Source organism: Pelodiscus sinensis, chromosome 2, assembly GCF_052426305.1.
Source record: "Pelodiscus sinensis isolate ZL-2025 chromosome 2, ASM5242630v1, whole genome shotgun sequence".
Taxonomy (NCBI): domain Eukaryota; kingdom Metazoa; phylum Chordata; order Testudines; family Trionychidae; genus Pelodiscus; species Pelodiscus sinensis.
Window position 1 is genome coordinate 241,055,748 of NC_143053.1, and position 13,870 is coordinate 241,069,617.

The 13,870-nt window shown below is 52.7% G+C and overlaps 1 protein-coding gene across 4 annotated transcripts in view; it reads right to left on the reverse strand.

Moving 5' to 3' along the window:
- DYNC2I1 (dynein 2 intermediate chain 1) overlaps positions 1-623 on the reverse strand; it is a 100,656-nt gene extending 100,033 nt beyond the window's left edge. For 3 of the 4 annotated variants that reach the window (XR_012902113.2, XM_075922733.2, XM_075922732.2), the window contains exon 1: positions 271-622. Coding sequence is in view for 3 of the 4 variants with exons in the window: in XM_075922733.2 (XP_075778848.2) it covers positions 271-285 (15 nt within the window). In the remaining variant the exon portion in view is untranslated. Of the gene's footprint in view, positions 1-270 lie in introns of all 4 variants that reach the window. The other variant, XM_075922734.2, reaches the window with a different exon arrangement.
- Positions 624-13,870: the final 13,247 nt, after the last annotated feature.

Sequence of the window (13,870 nt, forward strand, 5' to 3'; positions counted from 1 at the left end):
CGGGGGGGTGAGGCGCACAGTAGAGGGCACTGGGGGGTGTCCGGGGGGGTGAGGCGCATAGCAGAGGGCACGGGGGGGTGTCGGGGGGGTGAGGCGCACAGCAGAGGGGCAGTGACGGGCTGGGCCAATGGTCACAGCAGCAGGGGAAGCTGCCGGTGCCAGACGACCGCCCCAGGGCAGCGTGTCTAAACGGGCGGCGCTGCAGGACGATGCGCACGCTAACGCCCCGCGCCGCCGGGCGCATCCAGCCTGTCCCCGCCCCCGCCTCACCTTCTCGGTGTCCATGGCGGAGGCGGGGCTGCACCGAGGCCCCTCCGGGTTCCCTCCCCGGCCGCTGTTTCCCGACCCCCGGGCTTCGGGCAGAGCCGCCCGCGCGGCAGACACGACACCAAGGCAACTGCGTCGCGTTCCGCCTAGCAACAGACAGCCAAGGCAAAGCAGCCGATCGGCCGAGCTATCGATCTCAGCCCCGAGCCTCCGCGGGTGACGTGTGGCTTGGCGCAGACAGGAGCCCCGGAGGGCTGCACAGCTTAGGGATCCCCGTCCGCCCAGCGGCAGCGAGCCGAGACTGTGGAACCATCCCCGTACCCGCACGTGGCGGGCTCAGGCTGACGGCGCGGGGAATTGTCCCTTACTCAAAATGGCCGCCGTCTCCACTGACTGTCATGGGGCTGAAGCTCGCGCGGGAGCCGCCATTTTCCGAGAGTACGTGTCAGGGAGGGCTAGCGGTAACGCGTCACGTGCGCACCAAGGAGCCAATGTCAGGCCCGGCAGGGCCGTATCCTCACCGAGGGGATGTCCCGCCCCTAGGGGGCAGCATAGCAGCTTTTTCAAAGTGGGGCCATGACGCCTTGAGAAGCATGGCTTAGTGGAATTTAGTTCAGTATTGGGAGGGGCTGCCTCCCCCAACCCCATTGGGTCACCCCAGTTTGTTTACTTAACGCCTTGGCTAGTCTAGACTGGCATGATTTTCCGGAAATGCTTTTAACGGAATAGTTTTCTGTAAAAGCATTTGCGGGAAAGAGCGTCTAGATTGGCACGGACGCTTTTCCGCAAAAGCACTTTTTGCAGAAAAGCGTCCGTGCCAATCTACACGCGCTTTTGCACAAAAAAGCCCTGATCGCCATTTTCACGATCGGGGCTTTTTTTGCACAAAACAAATCTGAGCTGTCTACACAGGCCCTTTTGCACAAAAGCTTTTGCGCAAAGGACTTTTGCCCGAACGGGAGTGTAACCAAGTCTCTCTTCAGGGGCCACGGGGCACCCCCCACAGTCCGAGGGTCCTTGCCCTAGTATGCCCTGTGCCTCCCGTTCCTGGTCTCTACCCCGCCATCTCCCCAGACGCGGGCTCCACTGCCGGTCCTCCCGGGGCCGGCGGCCTCACTGTCCTTGGCTCAGCTCTTGGGTCCAGGGTCCTTCCCGGTCCGTCCCCCGGCTGTCCCCTCTCTGGTGGGGCTTGGCTCTGTCCTGCTCCCCACCGCTCCGGTCGTCCCCGCCTCCGCGCCGCTACAGGTAGGATCTTTCTCGTGCCCTGCGGAGGAGGCTGAGAGCACAATCCTCCCTGCTCCGCCCAGGCCTCCCCCCTTCCTGTTCCTTCCTCCCCCTTTTTGAATTCCCCGCTCGGAGTCTGGCCGGCCCTCTCCCTTCCGAGAGCCGGCCCTGTGCTCCTGGGCCCTAGCGCTGGTCGGGTTCCGGCCGTGCCGTCCTGCACCTGCGCGCCGGCCACGCTGGGTTCCTCTCGCTTTCCTGCCGGCTCCGGCATACAACGCCGGGCTCCTGTCCCCAGCTGACCTTCTGCGTGGGGTGCGGGGCCGCGGTCCCCGTGGCTGGGAGTGCGGGGGTAAGTTCCCCCGTCACACCTCTTCCCCCTAGTTTCCCTTGTCTCTCCTTTTACCTCCTCTCTCTCAACGCACCTGGACAGAAAGTCTGCGTTTGAGTGCTCTCACCCCACCCGATGCGCTATTATAAATGAATATTGCTGCAAAAACAGGTACCATCTCATTATCCGGGGGTTAACCTCTTTCATGTTAAGCATCCACGTTAAGGGTGCATGGTCCGTCACTAATCGGAATGCATTGCCCCGGAGGTAATACCTCAGCATTTTTACAGCCCACCTAAGTGCTAGAGCTTCCTTTTCTATGGTGGAATACTGTTGTTCTCGCAGCAGTAGTTTGTGGCTCAGGTATACAATGGGTCTATCCCCCCCTTCCTTGGTCCTGGGCCAAGACTGCCCTCACCCCTATATTGGATGCATCTGTCTGCACAATGAAGGGTTTAGTGAAGTCGGGTTGTATTAGTACTGGTGCAGAGGTAAGCCTCTGCTTCAGCTGTTGGAACGCCTCTTCGCACCGCTCCGTCCACTTCACTTTTTCCGGGTAACCCTTTCTCGTTAGGTCTGTTAGGGGGGTCGCGATGGTGGTGAACTGGGGGATGAATCGGCGGTAGTATCTGGCCAGACCCAGGAACTGCCGCACCTGTTTCTCAGCCCTCTGCAAACTGACCATGAGGCCTTCTCATTCTTTCCATCTCTTTAACAGGTTTACATGGTAGATTTGTGCCCCTTTTCGCTGGTCCAGGAGTTTGATCTCATAATCCACTGGGCCTACTTGCCGGATGACTTCATAGGGGCCCTGCCATTTTGCTAGTAATTTTGATTCTGCCGACGGCAGCAGCAGCAGAACCCTCTCTTCCGGGGCAAAGGTCCGCACTTGTGCCCCTCGGTTGTAGTAGCGAGCTTGCCTCGCTTGGGCCTTGCGGAGGTTCCCCCGGGCCAGCTCTCCTACCGCTCTCAATCTCTCTCGTAGTCCTAAAATATATGGGACCATCCCTTGTACCTTGGGGGGCTGTTCTTCCCAATCCTCTTTGATAAGATCCAGTATGCCCCGAGGCTGCCTCCCGTAGAGTAATTCGAACGGGGAAAATCCGGTAGAAGCCTGGGGTACTTCCCGCACCGCAAATAGGAGGGCCGGGAGGAACTGGTCCCAATCCCGGGGGTCTATTTCTACAAACTTCCGGAGCATGGTTTTAAACGTCCTATTAAAACGCTCCACCAACCCATCCGTTTGGGGGTGGTATACGGAGGTGCGGAGCTGTTTCACCCGGAGTAGGCGGCAAAGCTCAGCTAGGACTCGCCCCGTTAAGTTCGTCCCTTGGTCCATTAGTATTTCTTGGGGTAACCCGACCCGGGAGAACACCTTAACCAGCTCCTCGGCCAGGACCGGGGCCTTCGTGCTGCGGAGCGGGACTGCCTCTGGGTAGCGAGTGGCATAGTCTATTAATACTAAAATGTATCGGTTGCCCTTTCTCGACCTCTCGAGGGGCTCCACTAGGTCCAATGCTATTCTCCTAAAAGGCACATCCACCACTGGCAAGGGTACCAGTGGAGCCCTCAGCATGTTCTTCCCCGCCACTCGCTGGCACTCCGGGCAGGAGTCGCAAAAGTCTCTGGTTTCTTTGTGAACCCCTGGCCAATAAAACCGTTGCAGTATGCGCTGCAGTGTTTTTTCGCTCCCTAAGTGTCCTGCCCAGGGATTGGCGTGAGCTGCCTCCAGCACCCGCCTTCGCCGCCGGGCTGGCACCAGCAGCTGCCATACCTCCCCCTTTTGCTCTGGGGGGCAGACTACCCGATATAGTCGGTCATCTCTTACCTCGAAACAAGGTCCCCTCTCGCCGGTCCTGTCCGGATCCGCCGCGTCCCCCGCTTGCTCCCATGCATGCGTCAGGGATTCGTCCTCACACTGCTCCCGTACGAACTCGTGGTTGTCCGCCGGCTCCCCTCTCCTAGCGTCGACGCTTGGTGTATCTCCGGCCCGGGCCTCCCGCAGGGGCGCTGTTGCGTTGGGTCGCGCCTCCTCCCACTTCTCCTGGGTGGGGTGGGCCTTTCCCCACTCTTGGAGGAGTTTTGTTAGTCCTGGCCAGTCCCGCCCTAGCACTACAGGGTAAGCCAGGCTAGGGGCCACGGCCACCCGGCACCTCCGCTGTTGGTCCCCGTCTGTGATCAGGACCCATTGTGTCGGGTATTGCTTCACGTCCCCGTGGATGCACTGCATCGCTATTGTCGGGCCCATAGTACCTTCCCGGGGCAGCAACGCCTCCTGGACCATCGTCTGGTTGCATCCTATGTCCACCAGGGCCCATACCTCCTTCCCCGCCACGCCTACCTGTATGGTGATCTTGTCGTCGGCCCTGCTCCTAGCCCGTTGGGCTGCCATTAAGGTCCTTCCGTACGAGCAGTCCATAAATGGGCAGTCCCTGCGGAAGTGTCCCTCCTGCCCACACTCGAAGCAGGCGCCGGGTGTCGGCGCCTCCGGGAGTCTCGGGGTGGCCGCCGGCTTTTCCCGGGGCAGGTTCTCCTTCGGGGGTCCAGGTGGGGGCGTGGTGGAAGGCTCCCCCCACCTTTTCCACGGTATGGGTGGCACGCCCCAGCTTCCACGGGCCCTTGGGGGCCGTGATCTCCCGCGCTCCCCACGACCTCCGGGGCCTTCGGGACCCCTTTCCACCCTCTCCTCTCCACCTGCCGCTGCCATGTAATTCTCCAATATAGAGGTAGCGTCTCCCAGGGTAGTGGGCTGGTGGCGACGGACCCACAGGCGACTGTCCGGGGGCAGGATCTGCAGGAATTGGTCCAACACTACCATCTCCACGACTTGCATCGCTGACTTTCTCTCAGGCTCCAGCCACCTCACGGCCGCCTCTTTGAGCCTCTGCACTACCGCTCTCGGGCGCTCGCCTGGTCGATATTTCTCTGCCCTAAATCTCTGCCTGTGCGTCTCCGGCGTGATCCCTGCCTGATCTAAGATGGCCTCCTTTACTTTATGGTAGTGCAAAGCGTCCCGTGCCGCCAGGCCCCTTGCGCGGCCCCCGTGAGGTATGGGGCCAACAGGGTCGCCCAGTTCTCCTCTGGCCACCTGGCCGCCGTGGCCACTCTTTCAAACGTTACGAGAAACGCTTCGGGATCGTCACTCAGGGTCATTTTCATTAACCTCAGGGGTAGTGCTAGTGCCGCCCCTACGCCAGCCCCCTCGCCCGTGGCCCCAGGTGGGCCCCCTGTCCCTGCCTGGAGCCAGCGCTCCACCTGCCCTTGCTGCTGCTGCTGCTCCATTAACTCCTTTACCAGCCTTTGTTGTTCTTTCTGTTGCTCAGCCATTTGTTGGAGGAGTTGAGTTTGCTGTTGCTGCTGTTGGCGCTGGTTATCAGCCAGCCACTCCAGCAGCTTCCCTGCATCCATCTCTGTACCCCCCGTTGCCCTCAATCTACCTTGCCCTTTGGGTCTATACATACATACATACATATGGTGAACCCCTATCTGCCTTTTTTTTTTTTTGCTATACTACTCGTGCACCCCCTTTTCTCCTTGGGGTCCTGCCCACATTCTCCACCAGTGTAACCGAGTCTCTCTTCGGGGACCACAGGGCACCCCCCCCGTCCGAGGGTCCTTGTCCTAGTATGCCCTGTGCCTCCCGTTCCCGGCCTCTACCCCGTCGTCTCCCCAGACGCGGGCTCCACTGCCGGTCCTCCCGGGGCCGGCAGCCTCACTGTCCTTGGCTCAGCTTTCGGATCCAGGGTCCTTCCCGGTCCGTCCTCCAGCCATCCCCTCTCTGGTGGGGCTTGGCTCCGTCCTGCTCCCCACCGCTCCGGTCGTCCCCGCCGGGTGGTCGGCTTCCACTGCTGGGCTCCGCGCCGCTCCAGGTGGGATCCTTCTCGCACCGGCTTCTCGTGCCCTGCAGAGGAGGCTGAGAGCAGAATCCTCCCTTCCTCCCCCTTTTTGAATTCCCCGCTCGGCGTCTGGCCGGCCCCCGCCCTTCCGAGAGCCGGCCCTGTGCTCCTGGGCCCTAGCGCTGGTCGGGTTCCGGCCGTGCCGTCCTGCGCCTGTGCACCAGCCATGCTGGGTTCCCCTCGCTCTCCTGCCAGCTCCGGCGCACAGCGCCGGGCTCCTGTCCCCAGCTGACCTTCCGCGCCGGGCGCGGGGCCGCGGTCCCTGTGGCTGGGAGTGCGGGGGTAAGTTCCCCCGTCACAGGGAGTAGCATAGTATTTCCGCAAGAAGCACTGATTTCTTACATGAGATCGTCAGTATTCTTGCAGAAATTCAAGCGGCCAGTGTAGACAGCTGGCAAGTTTTTCCGCAAAAGCTTTTGCGGAAAAACTTGCCAGTCTAGACACAGCCCGTGAGTCTCCCCTTGGCTGTGGTTTGCCATTTGACGACAAAAGGAGCCATGAGAAACGTTGGCCCATGCCGCTTCCCACGTCTCCCCTTGGCTGCAAATGGAAAATAACAGTCAACGGCCTCGGAGACATTAAGTAAACAAACTGGAGCAGCCTGAGAGCTTTCACAACATGGGCTTGTACCCTCCCCCTTTGAGAAACACTGCATTAGAGTTTGTGGGAGGCCAGGGCCAGCCAAGAATTGATTCAGGTTGTGCATGCTATTGCTTCAGAGGTTGTCTCCACAGGGTTTACACTGTGCTGTCAGCTGCACAGAACTGGGAAGTTTGCACAAGCTGCCTACAGGGCAGGGAAACAAGTGCACAATGCCTATGAGAGGCATTGCTGACTCTGGGTCATGATGAGAAGTGAGATACTAAGATGAAATACAAGGAGGAAGATACGATGGGAGGCGATCCGATTCCTACTGAGAAAGTAAGGCAATTGGCTAGTTATGTTAGGTACCTGTAGACAAACAGTAGAGATGAAACTAAATGAATTATTTCCTTTGGTCTTCACGGTTGAGGATTTTAGGAAGGTTCCCAAACCTGAGCCATTCTTTCTAGGTGATAAATCTGAGGAATCTTCCCAGATTGAGGTGTCACTAGAGGAGGTTTTGGAACAAATTGATAAAGTTTGGAACAAGTTGATAAACTTAACATTAACATTAACAAGTCACCGAGACCAGATGGCATTCACCCGAGTTCTGAAAGAACTCAAATGTGAAATTGCGGAACTATTCACTGTGGTTTGAAGCCCATCCTTTAAATCAGCTTCTGTACTTAATGACTGGAAGATGGCTAATGTGATGCCAGTATTTAAAAAGGGCTCTAAAGGCGATCCTAGTAATTATAAACCGGTAAATCTAATGTCAGTACTAGGCAAACGAGTTGAAACAATAGTAAAGAATAAAATTTTCAGACACAGAGATTAATATCATTTTTTGGGGAAAAGTCATCATGGTTTCCATAAAGGGAAATCATGTTTTACTAATTTACTAGAGTTCTTTGAGGGGGTCAACAAAGGAGATCCAGTGAATATAGTGTACTTAGGTTTCCAGAAAGCCTTTGATAAGGTCTCTCACCACCAGCAGCTTACATTCCAGGAAGGTGAGCAGGGGCGGCCCATGCCTTTAGGCAAACTTGGCAGCTGCCTAGGGCGCCGAGTTAAATGGAGCACCAAATCCCCGGCCACTTCCCCTTCCCCTTCCTATAACGCCTGGCTTCGGCCCCGGAGGAGGAGCGCGGTGGCTTCCCTGCGCAGCTGGAGGTGTGAATCGGCCCCGGAGGAGAAGCGCGGGGAGTTGGCCCCAGGGGAGGCACGGGGATTCCCTGCGCTGCAGGAGGGGGGATCGGCCCCAGGGGAGGAGGTGCACCGGGGTTTCCCCGCGCCATGGGAGGAAAGGGGTCGGCCCTGGTGTAGGCACGCACCGGCTTCCCCTGCACTGTGGGAGTGGGGGTCAGCCCCAGGAGAGGAACATGCGAGGGTTCTCTGGCCGTGGGAGGGGGAGTCAGCCCCGGGGGAGGTGGCACACGGGGGTTCCCCGTGCCACGGGAGGAGAGGGGTCCGCCTTGGGGGAGGCATGCGCCGGCTTTCCCTGTGCCGCAGGAGGGGAGGTGCGGGAGAGGCACGTGCAGGGGTTATCTGTTCCATGGGAGGGGAGGTCGGCCCCAGGGGAGGAGGTGCGCGGGGGCTCCCCGAACCATGGGAGGAGAGGGGTGGGGGGAAGGTAGGGGAGGAAGGGGCTTGGGCGGAGGCAGAGGGGCGGAGGCAGAGGGGAGGGGTGGAAGGAGAAGGGGCTTGGGCGGGGGGAGGGGAAGGCACCAAAAGACAGGGGTGCAGTGCAGGAGAGACAAATGCCTGGGGGCCAAGGGCAGGAGGGGAGGTGTCAGTGGGAGAGGGGACAGGGTGATGCTGGGAGAGGAGAGGAGAGGAGAGGAGAGGAGAGGAGAGGGGAAGGGCACTGGGAGCTAGAGAGGGAGGTGCTGGGAGAAGGCTTGAAAGAAGGGGTGGGCATGAGAAAGGTGGGGATGAAGCAAGGCGTTTGTGAGGGCACAGAGGGACAGGAGGGGAATGTAGGAATCTCAGCTTTCATTTAAAAAAAGTTCTCTATACTTCTGGGCCTTACAGATATGGAGAAAAGCTTTAAAACATGAACCCTAAATACTCAAACAAAAGGCCAATAAAAATCCAACATGTTTTATTTTTAAAATATCTTATGATTTGTAGACCATTCTCATAACTTTGTATAGGCATTCCTTGTGATTTGTGGGTTGGCAATACTGCTTTTTGGTGAATTTAGAGAGGTCTCTCCCTTCAGTTTCCCTTTCCACCGTCCTTTTTTGTCACAGGTCATCAGAGAATCATAGCGACTATGGAGAGTAGGGTGAGTCCATGACTATGGTTAATGACTGGTCAGGGTGACTAACTATTATGAGCCAGTGGTCTGAATGAGCTATCTACTGCCACCTGTTAATCAACTGTAGGAAAAGGCTTCAGGAGCAGACCTTATTTATATAGACAACTTACTTTGCCACAGAGATCAGTAGACACACTTGCTGTGTCAAGGTCATCAATTTTGGCTCTTTTGGGTTGAAATTCACTTAAGACTTGGAGCTGGGAGAATGAAATGTTGTTATCCATATTGTATGATTAAAAGACCTGAACTTAATATGACCTGGCTTAGGGTCTACCATAACTTGAACACTAAGCAGAGGATAGTGAGTCACATCTAAGTGAAAGTCACAGAAGATGGAAACAGGTTTTATTTCTGGTGGTGTAGAATCTATTTGGGAGTCCTCAATTATATCTGACACTTTACATCCAGGCTACGTCTAGACTGGCATGATTTTCCGCAAATGCTTTTAACAGAAAAGTTTTTCCATTAAAAGCATTTGCGGAAAAGAGCGTCTAGATTGACACGGATGCTTTTCCGCAAAAGCACCATGTGTGGGAGAGGGGACTGGAATGGCCTGGGGCCCGCACACGCACCTGCACCTGGCAGTGCTTTCCATGAGAGCGGGTGGTGCCTCGCGCGTGCAGGCATGGCTGTGTGCTAAGTGCGGCACTCTCTGGTCGGTGTGGGGTCATGTGTGAACCCTTCTGCCCAGTCTGTGTAGGAATAAGAAATCCTCCGGAAAAGGCTTTATTTTCCAGAGAATAACGTCTAGACCGGCGCTTTTCTCCGGCTTTTCCCCAAGCTGGAAAAAAGCGGCAGCCATGTAAATGCAAATCCCGCGGGGGATATTTAAATCCCCCATGGAATTTGCAATTGCGATGTGCTACATTAGCATCCCTTTTCCGGAAGGGATGCCCATGTAGACACAGCCAGGAAGTGTCAGTGAACTTAAGGGGAGGGGTGCTCCTGGCTCACAGATCTAGCCAGACTGCTGTAAGCTTATTGGGAGAAAAGCCTTGGTTACCACTATTTGTCAAGCCATGAAGTTTTTGTTATAATTTTGTCCTTGTGTATCTACCAGTGTTACGTTAATAAACCCTTTTTGGTTCACTTTTAATTCTGGTAAAGTGTCATTGTCACTGTGTACATAGGTGATAGATCCTAATTCAGGGAACCAGAACACTACCTTCAGCAGCAGTCCTTTATCTGTTCTATTTCCCCTTTTCCTATTACAGGTTGTTTGTAGATTTACAGATGGGCCTTGGTGGTGAAGTAATCCTGAGATGACATGGCATCAGGGGTGTATTGTGGCACCAGCTGTTGGCCCTTCTACATTGTGACCTGGTAGCAAACATTAGATGTAACTGAGGCTCACCTTAGGCTGGGCTGGGTTGCTGAGTGTGTCGTAGGGTTGCCAGGTGTCTGGTATTGTTGCCTTCTAGCAGGGAAAAAAACCCAGAAAATACCGGACATTTTAGGTGTCCAGTATTTTCTGAATTTTTTTACCAGACAGAAGGCAAAAATAGCAGACTGTCCAGGTCAATACCGGACACCTGGCAACCCTAGATATGGATAGTGACAAACAATGGAGGTGCTAATGGGTCTTAATAGACTCCTGTAACTTCTTGTGCTATCTACTCACCAGCTACATGTTTTGTTGGACCTTAGAGTGCTGCTAGACTGATGGTTGTTATTTTTATCTACTCACTGTCTCTCTTTTTCTTCCTCTCCTCCTCATTTTCTCCTCCCTCCCCTTCCTTCCTTTATTTACCCTTGGATCTGGAGTCATTATACTCAGGTCATCTGAAGAAGTGGGTTTTGCCCACAAAAGCTTCTGATACCATCTACATGTTTTGTTAGTCCTTAAAGTGCTACTAGACTATTTGTTGTTTTTTAAGTTTTTCCTGTTACAGACTAACTCAGCTACCCCTCTGAAGTGCTTGCTTTCTGTGAGAAGAAGCTATATGCATTGACTGAAGGAAAGATCCTGCATCTCTGGATTGTATTTTCATCGTGCAGAACAACTGAAGGAGAAGATGTAGATCACCAGAGTTACTCTGGGTAGCCCTGAGTGACTTTTGAGAAACTGGCAGATTACTACATCTCTGCAACTATTGGGAATTATAGACTGTGACTCACCAGTACATATATAAAAGTCTCAGAGAGGTAGCCGTATTAGTCTGTAACTTTAAAAACAACTAGGAGTCCCATAGCACCTTTGGGCTTGTCTATACTACAAAGGAGATTGGCGCTGCCGCAGTCTATCTTCTGGGGTTTGAATTAGCGGGTCTAGTGAAGACCTACTAATTTGAACTCACAGGACTCCTCTGTCGGTGCCAGTAATCCTGCTCTTTGTGAGGAGTAAGGGAAGCTGACAGGAGCGTGTGCGTGTGTAGATGGTACGAAAACCCAATTTAAAATAATTACATAGCTGGAGTCAAAGTAACGTACCTGGAATTGCGTATTTTAAGTCGACTTTCCCTTTTAGTGTAGACCAGGCCTTAGAGACTAATGAATATAATATTATGAGCTTTTGTGGGCAAAACCCACTTCCTCAGATAAGCAAAGTCTACTCTGCTAATCTGAAGAAGTGGGTTTTGACCATGAAAGCTCATGATACGATATGTACAGTATATATTCTGTCAGTCTCTAAGATGCTACAGGACTACTTGTTTGTACAGTACATATCTAGTTTACCTGCATTAACCTTTCAATAAGTCCCATTTCCATTTCTTAGCTAACAAACCCTTAGTTTGTTTATAGTAAAATTGGCCGCTAGTCCTGTCTTTGGTATATGTACAAACTGATCTGGGGAAAGTGACTGGTCTCCTGGGAGTGGGAGAAACCTGATATGATTTTAAGTGTAAGTGACCTTTTATCACAAAGTTTAGTTTGTCTGGATGGTAAGACAGATTGAAGACTGTCACTCCATGTGATTCCATGGTAAGATTGGTATAGTGGTCCAGGAGTTCACATTTATTACTGGCTTGGTGACATCTAATTATAGACCATAGACACCAATTTTGGGGGTGTCTGCCCTGAGGTAGGCACTCACTGTTGGGAGCCACTCCAGACAGCATGACATATGGCTCAGGTGAAATGGTCTAGTAAATAATTTGAAGCAGGCATTATTTAAAAAGCAGAGAAGGGGTCTCAGAGCTATCACTGGTATGATGAGAAGGCTACTCCTTTACAATCCCCTTAATCCTCATATGAGTGGGGAAGGGTGGCAGAAACCCAGTAATGGGCTGGCTGCAACTAGGATATGGGAGAGGGGTGATAGCAGCCCCCCAAGTATATAGAAAGGAGTATGGAATTACCTGCACTGTACAATTTTATCTGCCAGGAACACCCACATAATTAAGAATAAAGTTGTGATTAGTTAAAACCACATTCAATGCCTTCTGTCCTTTTTCTATCATCGCCTATTTTAAAAGTCTATTTTAAATAGTTCAACAATATATTAAATACATGCAAGTTTAAATTAGAAAGTGTGTAGGTAGCACCAGTGCCCAAAATCTAAACAGAATATGTTAACTGTCAAGTGTCTCGGTTTCATGATCAGGCACATTTTTGTATTTAGAATAAGTATATATACTTAGCCTGATATAGCTCACAAGTATACTTCAGCTTTGAAAATAAGTCACAGGTAACTAAGCAGTACACTGTACCAATCAATGACAGTGTTAAGCAGGCAAGAGGCAGTATGTGAGAGATATCGTGGATTGAGGAGACACCTTCACAGAGTTTAGCATAGGATCCTCCCACACCTGAAGCTAGGACTCATGCTAATTAATCATGAAAGCTCTCTGACTTGGCTGTTTACATAGTCCTTCCTGTAAAGAATTTATCATCTCTTAGGGTATGTCTACACTTAAAATGCAACAACGATGCAACTACATCAGTATCAGGGCTGACCTTACCATGAGGTGAACTGAGGCGGCCGCCTCAGGTGCCAGACTGTGGGAGGAGCACCACTAGGACCCAGAGTGTAGAAAATTGTGTCTGCTGCTGGTGCATATGTATTCTCTCTGCAATACCATGAGAGGAGTAGAACAGGAAGAAGGCAGAGTTGAGACTTTTCAAAGTTTTGGCCCAAGCGAGAGGACATGGGGGCATCATTTGAGCTCCCCGCCTTAGGCACCAAAATGCTGTGGGCCTGCTCTGATCAGTATAACTGTGAGGGTTCTCCCATTGGCATAAGTAATCTACCTCCCTATGTGGTGGGGAGCATTGTCTACCCTGGGGATAAGATTGGTATAGCTATGTCTCTCAGGGTATGTCTACACTTGATGGGTTTTCTCTCGAAATAACCGTGTCTTAACAGTGTCTGTTATTTCAAAATAGCACCATAACACGATTATTCAAATGGGCTGTGTCTAGACTGGCCAGTTTTTCCGGAAAATCAGCCGCTTTTCCGGAAAAACTTGCCAGCTGTCTATACTAGCTGTTTGAATTTCTGCAAAAGCACTGACTTCCTACTGTAAGAAATCAGTGCTTTTTGTGGAAATACTATGCTGCTCCCGTTCGGGCAAAAGAGCCAGTGTAGACAGCTGAGATTTGTTTTGCGCAAAAAAGCCCTGATTGCGAAAATGGCAATCGGGGATTTTTTGTGCAAAAACGCGTCTAGATTGGCCACGGATGCTTTTCTGCAAAAAGTGCTTTTGCGGAAAAGTGTCCGTGCCAATCTAGACGCTCTTTTCCGAAAATGCTTTTAACGGAAAACTTTTCCGTTAAAAGCATTTCCGAAAAATCATGCCAGTCTAGACATAGCTATGAAGCGTGGGATATTTAAATCCTGGCTTCATTTGCAATTTTGAATGTCTTCATTTGCACTACTCTCTCGAAAGAGGGTGCAAGTGTAGACATACCCTCAGGGATGTGGCTTTTTTGCACAACTGAGGGCAAGTCTGCTGTGGTGCTTCTCATGAGAACACTAAAGGTTTGTCTACTCTACACTACAAAATTAAGTCAACTTAAGTTGATATACACCCACTGCAGTAATTAAAGCTATGGTTCACATCCACCCTTGCTCCTTCTATCAGGGGTATGCATTTTCACCAGGCCCACTTTCACAGACTGAAGTGGAGTATTGTGGGACACTGACAGCTGGAGCCCTGGGGTGGCTGTCAGCAGTAAGGGGATAGAGGGGATGGAACTCACAGCCAGAAGGCAACATAAGTAATGCAGTGTCTACACCAGGACTACTCAACATGTGGCCAGCAAGATGCATGCGGCCCACAATCCGTTTATTTGTGGTCCGCAGTGAAG